Raw genomic sequence first — 13,623 nt, 5'->3', positions numbered from 1 at the left:
GCGATGAGTAGTGAATAATTCCACCACTCATATCAAGACCATCTTACTTGATATTCAAACAGCACATTTTAAACATGGCCAAGACCCGCTCAAAGGGAGCTGCCTCCCCTGTATCAGACAAAGTGCAAAGGCCTAGAGTTGCAAAAACCAAAAGGACCAAAAAGAGTCCAAAGCAAGCCGTGCTGGAAGTTGCATCATTGGAGACATCAGAACCAGAGAAAGAACCAGCTTCAACTGAACAGTCCAAACCAGCGGAGGAGCCTCACAAAGAGTCATCGAAAGGTTTGCCTGTGTCACCCTCAAGCATTATACCTGAAAAGGTCCCAAAAAAGGCTATATCGGAGTTGAGCAAGTACCTAACCCGAGTCGCAGACGAAGCTGCTGGCAATCCAACAGACCAAAAGCTGCAATTGTTTCAAGACGAAGCTGGAGAAGATGACGCCAATACGCTTTACCTCACTATAGAGTCAAAGAAATTCTTTAGCACCAAGCCCCAGTTTAAACCAAAGAGCATCAAACTCACCAAGTCGATATACAACGACAATACCAAGATATGTTTGATACTACGCGATGAAATAGTCAAGACTGAAGCTGAAATCGAACAACTCGAGCAAGAAGGCTCGTTGCCGTCAAACTTGAGCCAAATAGTGCCTGTTCGAGCACTCAAGACCGAATTCAAGTCATTTGAAAAAAAGCGTGATTTGCTTTCGCAGTACGATGTGTTTTTGGTGGACGATGCCGTGTTGAACACGATGCCGACTTTGTTGGGCAAGACTTTTTACCAATCGAGCAAGATCCCACTCCCCATTAGAGTCTCGACCTCGTCCAACAATAAGCAATTGTCGGTGCAAACGTTGAAAAACCAGTTGCAAAAGGCCATGAGCAGCACATGGTATTTGCCTCCTCAAGGAACTGTCGTCTCGATCAAGATTGGTAATCTTGGCGCATCCGACGCCGAGGCTCAAGATGCTCTTGTGTCGAATATACAAGATGTCGTGTCGGCGTTCGATATCAACAACATCAAGACGATTATGGTGAAAACCGCTGCGTCGCCTGCTTTGCCGTTATACTACACAGACAGCTTGTATGATGAAGACGCTGACGTGATGGAAGAAGATGCGGATGATGTTGCTGAAGGTGAAGCTGAAGCTGAAGCGCCATCCAAGGGAGAATTGCTGGCGTTTGAAAAGACCTTGTCTGAATTGGCCGATGCTGAAACCGTTGCGAAGGTTCTTGGAAAGAAGTTGAAGGAAACTACCAAGAGCAAGACTAAACAAAACAGGAAGGTTAAGAATAGTAAAGTAACCAAGCCAAATAAGTAATGAAGAAGTAGCTTAGCAGTAGGAACAACCAAAAAAAGAATAAACACAGTGGATATCTACAGATTGTAGAATTTTAATAGCTTTGTCCAGCGTTGGATTCTTGGGATCCAAATCATCTCTGGTGTAACGCGGGCGCGCGAAAGCCATTTTCGGTGAAGAATCGGATGGCCAGAAATTACAACCACCCGCAACTCAGTCCAGTTCACTTCATTCGCTTCAGTTCGGTTCACTTCCAGTCAATCCCAAATGCCCTGGAAACCTTGAATGGAATGTGGATAGCTCAACACCCAGGCGACAAGAAAGCAGGTACGTCCGACAAAGAATAAAAGGAAAAAAAAAAGAAAAGTTATGCCAATTTACTAACTCTTTCCCATCTCCAAAGTAAGCAGAATCTTGCAACCAGAGAAAACTTACCGAGTAGGAAGGAGCCCCGATGTCGATATCATTTTCCAGTCGCGCAAGACAGCGAGAGAACTACTTGAATTAAGGACAGGGCCACCCTCCCAACAGACGCTGGGGAAAACTGCATTAAATATTTGCGTTTTATCTCGAGCTAAATGCATCATCAATGGCGAAACCGTGAGGTTGAAAAAGGGGCAGCTGCCGATTGACCTTGACTTGTCGCATGAATTCAAGATTGTGCTTGAAGTTGAGCGCGATAGCGAGCCTCATGTTGTGGATACGCCGTTGACCATTGAGTGGGTGGAGTGTAAGTTGTACACGGAGAGCACCGAGAGCAAGAAGAATGGGTTGGTTCAGGGGTTGATTCAGCTCAAGGTCGATGTTGCTGTAGTTGACGAGATCAATGAGGCTACACATTTCCATACTAGTGAGTCCATGCCGGATCTGAATGACTTTAAAAAGGCAATTGTGAGGGGGATGCATTTGGTGAATGATTCTTGGTTTGAAACCGCGCTTGATGAGCCTAATGACCCTAAATGGGTGCTAGAATGCGATAATGTTGAATACATGCCCAGTCACAATCGCAATTTTGCGCCTAATAGAGGAAGAAGCGATTTCTGCAAGATGAGCAAGTTTCTATCGTTTGAGAAGATCGGCTGGCTAGACACTGTGATTGTAGCAAAAAATTCGGAACAAGACATAAAAGTGAAAGCAGGCAACGATGAATTTATTCTCGTGAATTCCTCAGATGTGTTTTCCTTAAAAGCAATTGATGAAGATGATCTTTTTCGAAAAATCGTCGACGGTTCCTACGAGCTGATACCTCGCAACAAGATTCCAGATTCAAAGAGACTTGGCGAGCCCGTTACTGGTCATCGAAAACGACGCAAGTATGAGAAAGTTGACAAGTTGCATTTTTTCTCACTTGGCGAATCGCCTCATACTTCGCCAACCAAGGCAGCAGTAAGTTCTGCACCGCAAGGCTCAGATGAGTCTCTGCATGGTGGTGGTGGTGGTGGTGGCTCACAACCAACGTTACATTTATCGAAAGCAGTAGAAGCTCAGAATGTTGAAGCTCCACAAGAACATACAGAAACGGCAGAGACTCCATCATCATTGACGACGACGACGACGCATTCCAACCCTGATCAGAAATTTACCAGAAAATTGCCTCCCGTTGAAACAGCAGCAAGCGAAACCAAGCATGTTGAAACCCCCAATCCACTTAAGCGCAAAATTACTGAATCTTTTACTGCTCACACACCGCCTAAAATTGCCAAATTTACACCAAAAGTATCCTTTGCTGACGCCGTAGTCCAGGCTAAGGAAAGTTCACTAGATTTCTGGAACAAAGAGTTTGGGATCCCAGAGGTGAACAAAGACACCAATGCAGATTATTCTTATGGTGGTGGTGGTAACGGTGATGGAGATTATAATGCTGACAATGCTGAAGTTTACAAAAACTTGTCGAATTTGGTCATCGTTGAAATTGTCGATGTTCCATTACGCAAACGACCCTCGGCAGTTTTGCTGGACGCATCGTCCACTACCAACACAACAACGAAAAATTTCAAAAATTTCAGAAAATCGACTCCAAAGAGAGCAAGACAGCGAATACCAATGGTGAGCGGCGAGATGCCCACCGTTGCAAACCAAAACGCAAGGAAAATACACCGCACTACAATTGAAGATGAGCTTGGTGGTGCCATGAGTGAAGTTAGAGGTGATCACCTGCCGCTATTTGTACGAGATGACGAAGATGAAGATGAAGAAAAAAATGATGATGATGAAGCGGATTCTATTTTCCAGGATATGAGAAGGCGGAATGGTCATCGCCCTGGAACTGCTGTCAACCGAGGAGCGAATGGTCAAACTGATTCTCACCTCGAAGATGACTACGACGATGACGATGACGATGACGATGACGACGATCAACCGAAATTTGGGTTCAGTCGAGCTTGAGATTGGCAAACATTTCAGTAAATATGATGCACTGGTTCTTGCTTACTGCCAAATAAAACTAAAAGGGCAATTGGCAAGGTTCTTAGTACGAGAGCAAGAAATGCCAAGAGTACTTTACCGTCGGAAAATTCAAGCCAAGGGTCAATAAAGGCATTGATTATGAAAACAAGCAAAACCATTCCGGTAGCACCTGTCTTGTTCTGAAACGGAGTTTTTTTCAAGCCATGGACATGGACATGGGGACAGGTACTTTGTCACACGAGCTTGTGTATTACAGAATCTAACCAGCTATCACGTATTTTCCCTGCTCAAAAGCACATAAATTTGCAGGGAATCTGTGAGAATATTTTTATTTCGTGCAGTATAGATACAGAACTAAAAAGCATAGAAACAAAAAAAATAACACAGCAGAAAGTTAAGGGGCTTTTTGGGGGAAAGGGGTTGGCTTTGCCAAGCATCTTAGTTACGGAATAATTGTCAGTCACGTGCCACTCACGAAGCTCAACCTGGCGGCCCAAACCCCTCCCTTTTGACGAGGACACCTTTCGATTATCTGGACTACGAGGTCAGCTTCACACTTTTAATAAGCACTTTCATTTCCTGCAAAGCTTTCCAAGATTGGTGAGATTTGTCGGGATCTTTTTTTCCTTTTCTAAAGTTAAATTTCAACAAGGGGCAACCAAAATGGATCGGAGGAGTCCTTTCCAGGGTCGACAAGACACTAGAGAGGGATGTATAGAATGATGCACCGGAAGAACTGTTCGGCATCAATTAAAAAAGTAGGTTGAACCACACACGTGTGTCTCTTTATCATCACCATTATCTGCAATTAGTCAAGAATTGGTGAGAAAAAATTGCAAATCAAATTAGTTTGGCATCTTGGACAGGACAATGCAATGTGTGTCCACTCCAGCGTCCTCTTCTGCTTCTATTGTTTCTGGACTCACAAGGATTATATCCAATAGGATCCGTTCAACTCTGTACTTGAGTAGTACAGCTAGGTGCAGCCACTTGAAAACAACAAGTACTTATTATATGCTCTCGGGGATCGTTTTTGAAAATATTTGGCTTCTTTACAAATTTGGGGATCTCCCAAGCATCGTCATTTCTGCTTCTATTGATCAATTGAGCCAGTTTGTCTCGGGGCATGCTAACCCTTCTCCCGCTCTTCCGCTTAGACTGTTAGTGTCAAGTCAACGTACTTTGCAAACAATAAGATATCACCGACTTAAGGTTAGTACCAACACAAATAGAGTAGTCTCCAAACCATCTTGAAATTTTTGAAAAGTATCAATTTATTGACATCAACTGCGCCAGACCACAACGTGGGGCCTGTCTTGATTCGATTTACCTTGTGCTCCTTAGATACATATATATATATATATGTATAAACCTTGGGCCTCAAGATGCCAAAGTAAATACATCTTGTAAAGCTAGGTAGTTCTTTTGTTACACACACCACACGGGGCTCAATAGACGATGGTTGCAATATCAAACTTGCTAAACAAAGGCTTACTCCTCGTGGGTCAAAGCATCTACGCCGACGTTGCTACGCCACAACAATCTTCCGTTCAGCAATACAACATCTTGAACTTCCTCGGTGGAGCAGGACCGTATATCGCCAATGCCGGTTTTGGTATCGATACCAGTATACCCCAGGGCTGTTCATTAGAGCAAGTGCAGTTGCTTTCAAGACACGGGGAAAGGTACCCTACTTCTGGCTCGGGGAAGAAGATGGAGGAGGTTTACGAAAAGATAAAGAAGTACAACGGTACATTAAAGGGAGATTTGACCTTTTTCAATGACTACACTTTTTTTGTCCACGACAAGAAGTACTATGGGTTGGAGACCACCACGTCGAATTCCGAAGGCACGTATGCGGGAACTACAAACGAATTGAGACACGGGGCTGTTTTCCGGGCCAAGTATGGCTCGTTGTACGAGAAGAACTCGACATTGCCAGTGTTCACTTCGAATTCAAATAGAGTGCACGAGAGCTCAAAATACTTTGCAAGAGGGTTCTTGGGTGATGAATATGAAGAAGGTAAAACGGTTGTGTTCAACATTCTATCCGAAGAAGCCAAGTCGGGACTTAATTCATTGACTCCAAGACACAGTTGTCCAAACAATAACGATTCAACTAATGATCATGTTGTCGCCGAATATGACACCAAATCTTACTTGAAGCCAATTGTGGATAGATTGACTAAACCAAATCCAGGCTTGAACCTCACCACCAGCGACGTCGAAAACATGTTTCCATGGTGTGCTTACGAGATCAACGTCAATGGCAGCTCTCAAGTTTGCGACTTGTTCACCAACGAGGAGTTTATCAAAAACTCCTATGCTAGTGATTTAAGCTCTTACTATTCAAATGGACCAGGAAACAACTACACTAGACTCATTGGATCAGTTTTGTTGAACGCGTCATTGGCTCTTTTGAAAGATGAATCTGCCCAGAACAAGATCTGGTTGTCGTTTAGCCATGACACCGACTTGGAGAATTACCATAGTGCGTTGGGATTGATTAAGCCAAAAGAAGACTTGCCCACTTCTTACATCCCCTTTCCTCACAATTACCTCCATTCGGCTATTGTTCCTCAAGGTGCTAGAATTTACACTGAAAAGTTCAAATGTGGCAAGGACTCCTTTGTCAGGTATGTGATCAACGATGCTGTGATTCCAATCGAGTCATGTGCCTCTGGTCCCGGATTCTCGTGCAAATTTGACGACTTTGAGCAGTACATCAACAAGAGAATCGGTGATGTCAAGTACACCGCACAATGCGGCACCAATTCGTCAACTCCTCAACAATTGTCGTTTTATTGGGACTATAAAACTACAAAATACGATGCTCCTCTCGTGGTATGAGAGTTTTCTTTCGGAGCTACATTCAAAAAAAAAAAACATGAACAAAATCGTGAGATAAATGTTATATTATAAAAATAAAGTAAGTGATTTTCAATCCTCAATGGAGTTTTCTTCCAGACTCGTTGCCTCTCCTCCAACGTAAGCTCCAGTCAAAAGCCATTACAAGACGTATTAGATTCAAATATAAATAATCAAAAAATTGATAAAAAGCAAAAGACAAACAATCATGATACCTGAAGATCATCATCAAAATTTACCATCAACTAGTCACCCTGTGATTTTCTTTTCCTTCTCTTTTTCACTTTGCCTCACCTTTCTTTAAAAGCTCCTTGATCTTTGGCGCGATTTCAGCTGGCTTGGTCAATGAACTAAATCTCTCCACAACATTGCCATTTTCATCAACCAAAAACTTTTCGAAATTCCATTTGATTCTGGTCAAACCCAACAAACCGGATTTTTGGCTCTTCAAGTACTTGTAAACGGGATCAGCGTTGTCGCCATTAACGTCGACTTTGCCCAAAACGGGGAACGAGACACCATAGTTTAATTTGCAAAACTCTCCAATTTGCTCATTGGAACCAGGCTCTTGTCCCGCGAATTGGTTACATGGGAAACCCAAGATCTGGACAGGCCGGTCAGCGAATTCCTTATTGAGCTTCTCCAAGCCTTCGTATTGAGGGGTAAATCCGCATTTCGAAGCAACGTTGACGATCAACACTACTTTGCCTTTCAATTGCGCAAATGGAAATGGCTCGCCTTTGGCGTCTTTGGGACTCAATTCGTAGAATTTGGACATCGTATGGTCAAGAAGTTGGAACTAGTAACGAGGCGACGGCTGTGAAAGTGTATGTATGTACGGTAAGAGTGGGTGGTGTATATTTATACTCCACGAGGTGTATCCTCTGAAAGTTGGTGTTAGCCGCAAGTTTTAATCAGCCTCGCGATAAACAAAAGCGCCACCCTTACTATTACAACTACCACTACAATAGACCATAGTCTGAGACTTACACGGCACAAGGCTTTTGAGGACCTGATAACTAAGCAATGGACTCTAATCCAACAGCCTAGAAACTCTCAATCAGCGTTCTTTTTTTTTTTTACTTTCTAGGGAGCTCATCCCGAGAGGCAGCCTTGCGATGATGATGTGATGACGTGATGGGGGGGGGGGGGGGGGGGGGGGCTCAGGTATCACCACGATATCTCCACTTCGGGATAAAATACTCCAGCGGCAAGAAAGATTAAAAAGGACAAATACACACAGACACGGACAAGAAAGCCGGGGTTCCGATAAGCTACTCTCAACTATTGTTCAGTTCTTATATCTAACCTAACAAAGTCCCCAAAGTCACTATTTACATGAAAAACCTAGAGAGAGACTTATTCAAACTCGACCACGTAGTAGTTCTGTTTACCGATTCGTATCAACATTAGCTTCCCATCGATCAAGTGGTGGTCTTTGTCAAACAAGACGACATCTTTTGGGTCCTCGAACTGGTCTCTGTCTAAGCCCAAGTAGACGCCGCCTGCTTTGATCAATCTCTTGACTTCATTCTTAGACTTGCCTGTGATTTTGGAAAGAAGCGTGCTCATTTTGATGTCATCGCACTCTTGCAAGGGAAACTTGTGCAATATGCCCGATCTTTTCAAATTCTTGATGAGATCATCGGCGCTAACGTGGTCGTTAAACGGCTGGTCGGGAGTAGGGAATAAGAATCCAGTTAGAAATGCCATTTCGTCACCGACACCAACGCCATGGATCAAGTCCACCACTTCTCTGCCCAACACGCGCTGCGCTATCCGCAAGCCGGGATCGGCAACGTGTTTGGGGATCAATTCGCCTTCAATCACATTCAAGGGCAACAATGTAAACACTTTCAACAACTTTTCAACCATGTCGTCTGGGGTGTTGACGAAATATTGATACATTTGGTACGGCGTTGTTAATTTCGAGTCGATAAACACGGCATTTCCAGCAGATTTACCAAACTTTTCGCCAGAAGGTGTAGTCAAAAGCGGCACCGTGACCCCATACGCCTCACGCGCATCACCATCCTCGGTTCGCTTTCTCAACCTCGATATTAAATCGATCCCCGCCGTGATGTTGCCCCATTGGTCGTTGCCACCAACTTGCATATCCACTTTCTCGGCTTCATACAAGTGGTAAAAGTCATAGGCTTGCAAGATCTGGTAAGTAAACTCATTAAAGCCAAGTCCACCCAGCTCCAACCGCGACAGGATGGAATCTCTCGCCAACATGGCACTGACTCTGATGTGTCTCCCATACGTGGCCAAAAAGTTTAAAAGCATAATGTCCTTCCACCAAGTCTCGTTGTTGACGCTGAAAGTTTCGCCAATGTCCTTGTTCATGGGGAATTGCCTTGACTTGGCGTACTTTATACCATTAGATAGGAACGTTGATATTTGTCGTTGGATCTTGGAGACATTATCCTCAACCTCCGTCAAGTTCAAGCCGGTTCTTTCAGATGTCCGTCCACTGGGGTCCCCGACTTGTCCAGTTGCGCCCCCGACTAGCCCAAACACATCGTGGCCGCAAATCTTAAAGTGCAACAAGACCATAAGTGGTAGTAAATTACCGAGATGTAGACTCGGCGCTGTGGGGTCTGCACCGCAATAGAGCCTGAATCGGTGACCATTGCCGCGTTTCGTGATGACAAACAAATCGTCATTAGTCAACGACTCGATCAAGTGTCTCGACTGCAAGTAGCTGACCAACGAAGTGTCGGAATTTGTTTCTGGTGTGACATCTTTACCCTCGGTGAGCTCATACACCGTGGGGATGATTGTGACGGGGTCTCTCGCTACAGTTTTGAGGCCGGACGAGTAGAACCTCAGGTATTTGAGCAATTGCACCCTCTGGAATCGAAAAAACATGGTCCCGACGCGAGGAAAGGTCGTTCTAGGCGAGTATGTCTATGTTGTCTGGGGTGTCTTGTAGTCTCATTTGCGCTTTGAAATTTCTCACGAATCTTGATCTTCTCTTTTTTTTTTTTTTTGCAATCATAAGAGGTCAGCTCGTGAACAATCAACTGAAACATAAGAAAGAGCTACGACAACAAAGATAAATGTCTCAGTTCGAAGAGAATATTCAGGTTGATGGGTCACAGAAGAGGAAAAGAAGAAGAAGAACCAAACATCGCGGCCAAAAGAATGAGCAACAGCCACTGTCCCCGCCGCCGGCACCAACACAGCAGAAACAGCAAAAACAGCAAAAACAGCAGCAGCAGCAGCAGCAGCTATATGAGGTAGAAAGAGAAGGTCCTCTACGCCTGAACAAGAAAATCAAGTTTGATGACGATGAACTGGCGAAACAAATACACGTTGCAGATGTCCACGTTGAAAACGAGGCAGGAACCAAAGAGCCCACCAATTTTCCAAACGTGCAAGAAACTTGGCGAGATTCTCCTCGAAAAGGGCCCGGAAACACGAAAAGAGCTACGACTGTCAAGTATCACAATGACGCGGATGAATCGCTTTCCGACAGCAATAATAACAAGTACAGCTTCAACCAGTCTAGCCAGTCCCATCAGTTAATGTCCGAAAGAGCCGCAAAGCTTTTTGAAACCAGACAGAAACTACCAATATACCATCACAAGGACCGCATTGTAAAATTCATAACGGAGAATCAAGTCACCATCGTGATTGGTGAAACCGGTTCAGGAAAGTCGACCCAGGTCCCCCAGTTTTTGGTCCTGGAAAATGCCAAAGCCATCGCCGTGACTCAACCTAGGAGGGTGGCAGCTGCATCGCTTGCGGCAAGAGTCAGTGAAGAATATGGGTGCAAATTGGGCGCCGAGGTTGGTTACCAAGTGCGGTTTACAAACATGAGCAACCATAAAACAAAATTAAAGTACCTCACCGATGGTATGTTGTTGCGAGAGATTATGTTGGATCATGAGTTGACAAAATACAGCACGATAATCTTGGACGAGGCGCATGAACGAACGGTGTTGACCGATTTGATCATGGGTTTTTTGAAATCGCTCGTGGTTTCTGGCAAGAGAAAAGACTTGAAAATCGTCATCATGTCGGCCACATTGAACGCCGAGCTCTTCAGCAAATTTTTTGACGATGCGCCCATCTTGTATGTCGAGGGTAAAATGTACCCCGTGTCGCAGATGTACATTGCTAACGAAGACTCCGAGGACATTGTTGATTGCATGATACGGTCCATCATCAAAGTGAACTTGACCGAGCCCGAAGGTGATGTGCTATGCTTCTTACCGGGGCAGGAGGAAATTGACAATTGCGTCAAGAGTCTTGAGGAGCTCGCGCCGCAATTGCCGCGGGAGGCACCCTTGATTGTGCCGCTTCCCTTGTACGCGGCGTTATCCCCTCACCAGCAGCTGAAAATTTTTGAAACTATGCCACGCGGAAGAAGGAAGATTATCTTGGCTACAAACATTGCAGAAACCTCGATTACCGTGCCAGGAGTAAAGTATGTCATAGACTCTGGTTTGAGAAAAGTCAAGTTTTGGAAGCATAATCTCGGCTTGTCGACTTTACTCACCACCCCGATCTCGCAGGCATCAGCTAGGCAGAGGGCAGGTAGAGCTGGGAGAGAAAGCGCTGGGAAGGTGTTCCGGCTTTATCAGGAGTCGCAATATGCTAGTCTCCCCAAGCAGCAGGAGTCCGAAATCAAGCGAAACGACATCATCTTGCCCGTGCTTACCCTCAAAAAATTGGGCATTGACGATTTGTTGAACTGGACATGGCTCGAAGACCCTGGCTCCGAGTCCATCTTGAGCGCATTAAACACCTTGTACACTCTCGGAGCATTAAACGACGCGGGCAAGATCACGGAGTTGGGATACAAAATGAGCGTGCTCCCTTTGCCACCTCAGTTATCGGTGGTCTTGCTCACTGCTGTGGAAATGGGCTGCTTGGCGCCCGTGATTGACATTGTGTCGTGCTTGTCGGTGGACAATTTGATCATCAACGTAACGGGAGAAGCAAGAGATGAGTTGAATTTTAAACGGAGATCATACTGCCCAAAGGGAAACACACACGGCGACTTGATTGCCTTGTATGAGTTCTATCAAGCTTATTTATCGATGGGTAAAGAATGGTGCCAGGAGTTGATGTTCAACTACAAGGGGTTTAAAAACGTGGGAAAGATTAAAAATCAGTTGAAAGAGTACATGCTTGCGACGATTAAACAGAATGAGTTTATAAGCAACGCCGAGAAAAACAAGCAGTTGGCATCTCTCCGGATGCAACTTGACGATGATGATGATGATCACAAAGAAGAAGGTGAAGAACAGCGAGCGAGGGCAAAAGGGAAGCCACTTGATGTCGCAGCAGTGCTAAAATCGTTTCTCAAGGGGTTTGTAACCAACACCGCCGTGGGCATGCCCGACCGATCTTTTCGAACATTCACCACGGGCCAGCTCATCAGCATACACCCGTCTTCCGTCTTGTTTGGGAAGCCCAACATGGATGCCATCATGTATATCGAATACGTGTATACCACGAAAGGTTATGCGAGAAATTGCTCCGCGATCCAATTGTCATGGATCCAAGAAGTTGCTCCTCACGTCATGGCAGGCCAGAAAATTAGCCTGAACGAATAATCTTTTCAATAAATTTTATTTTGTTCCTTTATTTATAAAAAAAAAATCTATAAATTGCATACACTTTTCACTGCATCTATAACCTTGTCAAATACTCTGTTGTTGCTTGCAATCACGCCTTGAGAAGGCAAGAGTCTTCCCTTGCCGAAATCCAAGGGTTTGCCCTGGATGTCCCCGACTCTGCCGCCGGCTTCGTAAACGAGGATATTCCCAGCCGCGTGGTCCCAAATCTTTTCTCTGTATACATCATTTATGGGCAACCTGAGGTAGATGTCAGCTTGTCCGCTTGCTAAAACGCAGTATTTAACTTGAGAGTCCAAGTTGATTGTCTTTTCCGCCACGGTTTCCGGGTCAAATCCGAGTTTGGCCTTGATTGCCGCTTGCGTGGAATGTGACGAGTGCCCCTTTTCAACACCTTCAACAACTTTCAAATCCTGGGGTGAGTAGTGCTGTTTCATCTCTATGCGTTGCTGTTGGGCGAGTTCGGTGAAGCCAGAGTCAAACAAAGGTGCGTAATACGAACCAAGACCTTTGACTGCCGAGTACAAACCACCAATAGTCCCCAGCTGTTTCGTGTTGGACTCGATGTTTCTGGCCAAATTGGGACATCCAATGACGCCAAGGACAACTTTCCCGTCCTCAATGAGGGCCAAACATACAGCAAACTGGTCACCTCTCAAAAACCCCTTTGTGCCGTCAATGGGGTCCAAGGCCCAGAATCTGCCCTTTGAGCCACCTTTTGAATTTCCCAAATCGATGCTTTTGAAAACTGATTGCTTGTCTTGCAAATCGCCCAAGCTTTCACTATACTCGAGAGTTTCGGATTGAACTTTAGAAATCAAGTCAAGGACCTGGTCAGCTAATTTCGAATTGTCTCGCAAATCTTGAGAGTCTTCCTCGCCCACGATTTCGTCCTGGGGGAAGTTTGCGCTCAACGCATGGTTGATTATAGCCTGGCTCGCAAAATCGCCAATTGTCACGGGCGACTTGTCCTCCTTCGTGATGGTGCCCTGCTCAGCCTGCGCGATGGAGTCGCTCAACTGCTTGGTCAAGATCGAGGCTCGCTTGACTGCCAACGTTGCGACTCGAAGTTCCTTTTCATACGTAGGAGTTGCAGACATTGAAAATAGCCGACCGACGTAGAAACTCACAAACTGCTTTCTCAAGCTGATCAACGCAATCGATACGCAAATGATGACTACTGGGAAAGTGACCAAGCTGTGTCTCATAAGAGCGTAGATATCAACACATTGGGGTGGCAGATTTATCCCGACTGGTAGCACCTCTGCTCAAGTAGTGTGACTTACAGTCTTCAAGAGACCACCACGAGATATATATCAAGCAACACCACAGCTTAAACACTTCCATTGCTTTTGCCAAAGACTGGCTCTACGCCTTAGCCCCTTGTTCTCCCGAATTTTTCATCAAGAACCACAGGCTGGCCTCAAATTTTGCTGTTTTGTTTATTTAGTTTT

At 45.0% G+C, this 13,623-nt stretch overlaps 7 protein-coding genes across 7 annotated transcripts; 4 read left to right on the top strand and 3 right to left on the bottom strand. All coding sequences in view use genetic code 12, as the record gives it.

Moving 5' to 3' along the window:
• Positions 1–74: 74 nt before the first annotated feature.
• On the top strand, positions 75–1,322 carry LODBEIA_P43150 (uncharacterized protein; the record flags this gene model as incomplete). The annotated part of the gene is made up of 1 exon (XM_066974523.1): positions 75–1,322. One exon carries the CDS (start codon positions 75–77, stop codon positions 1,320–1,322), a length of 1,248 nt encoding a protein of 415 aa, XP_066831253.1.
• Positions 1,323–1,591: 269 nt separating this feature from the next.
• LODBEIA_P43140 (uncharacterized protein) lies at positions 1,592–3,686 on the top strand (the record flags this gene model as incomplete). The annotated part of the gene is made up of 2 exons (XM_066974522.1): positions 1,592–1,628; positions 1,705–3,686. 2 exons carry the CDS (start codon positions 1,592–1,594, stop codon positions 3,684–3,686), a joined length of 2,019 nt encoding a protein of 672 aa, XP_066831252.1.
• A 1,479-nt stretch (positions 3,687–5,165) lies between these two features.
• LODBEIA_P43130 (uncharacterized protein) lies at positions 5,166–6,557 on the top strand (the record flags this gene model as incomplete). Its single annotated transcript, XM_066974521.1, has 1 exon — positions 5,166–6,557. One exon carries the CDS (start codon positions 5,166–5,168, stop codon positions 6,555–6,557), a length of 1,392 nt encoding a protein of 463 aa, XP_066831251.1.
• A 298-nt stretch (positions 6,558–6,855) lies between these two features.
• LODBEIA_P43120 (uncharacterized protein) lies at positions 6,856–7,353 on the bottom strand (the record flags this gene model as incomplete). The annotated part of the gene is made up of 1 exon (XM_066974520.1): positions 6,856–7,353. The coding sequence occupies one exon, from the start codon at positions 7,351–7,353 to the stop codon at positions 6,856–6,858; it is 498 nt and encodes a 165-aa protein (XP_066831250.1).
• Positions 7,354–7,934: 581 nt separating this feature from the next.
• Positions 7,935–9,449, bottom strand: LODBEIA_P43110 (uncharacterized protein; the record flags this gene model as incomplete). The annotated part of the gene is made up of 1 exon (XM_066974519.1): positions 7,935–9,449. One exon carries the CDS (start codon positions 9,447–9,449, stop codon positions 7,935–7,937), a length of 1,515 nt encoding a protein of 504 aa, XP_066831249.1.
• Positions 9,450–9,640: 191 nt separating this feature from the next.
• Positions 9,641–12,148, top strand: LODBEIA_P43100 (uncharacterized protein; the record flags this gene model as incomplete). Its single annotated transcript, XM_066974518.1, has 1 exon — positions 9,641–12,148. One exon carries the CDS (start codon positions 9,641–9,643, stop codon positions 12,146–12,148), a length of 2,508 nt encoding a protein of 835 aa, XP_066831248.1.
• A 47-nt stretch (positions 12,149–12,195) lies between these two features.
• On the bottom strand, positions 12,196–13,377 carry LODBEIA_P43090 (uncharacterized protein; the record flags this gene model as incomplete). Its single annotated transcript, XM_066974516.1, has 1 exon — positions 12,196–13,377. The coding sequence occupies one exon, from the start codon at positions 13,375–13,377 to the stop codon at positions 12,196–12,198; it is 1,182 nt and encodes a 393-aa protein (XP_066831247.1).
• Positions 13,378–13,623: the final 246 nt, after the last annotated feature.

Source organism: Lodderomyces beijingensis, assembly GCF_963989305.1.
Source record: "Lodderomyces beijingensis strain CBS 14171 genome assembly, chromosome: 5".
NCBI classification, from domain to species: Eukaryota; Fungi; Ascomycota; class Pichiomycetes; order Serinales; family Debaryomycetaceae; genus Lodderomyces; species Lodderomyces beijingensis.
Note: the sequence above shows the minus strand (reverse complement) of the source record. Positions and strands in the feature narration are given on the sequence as shown.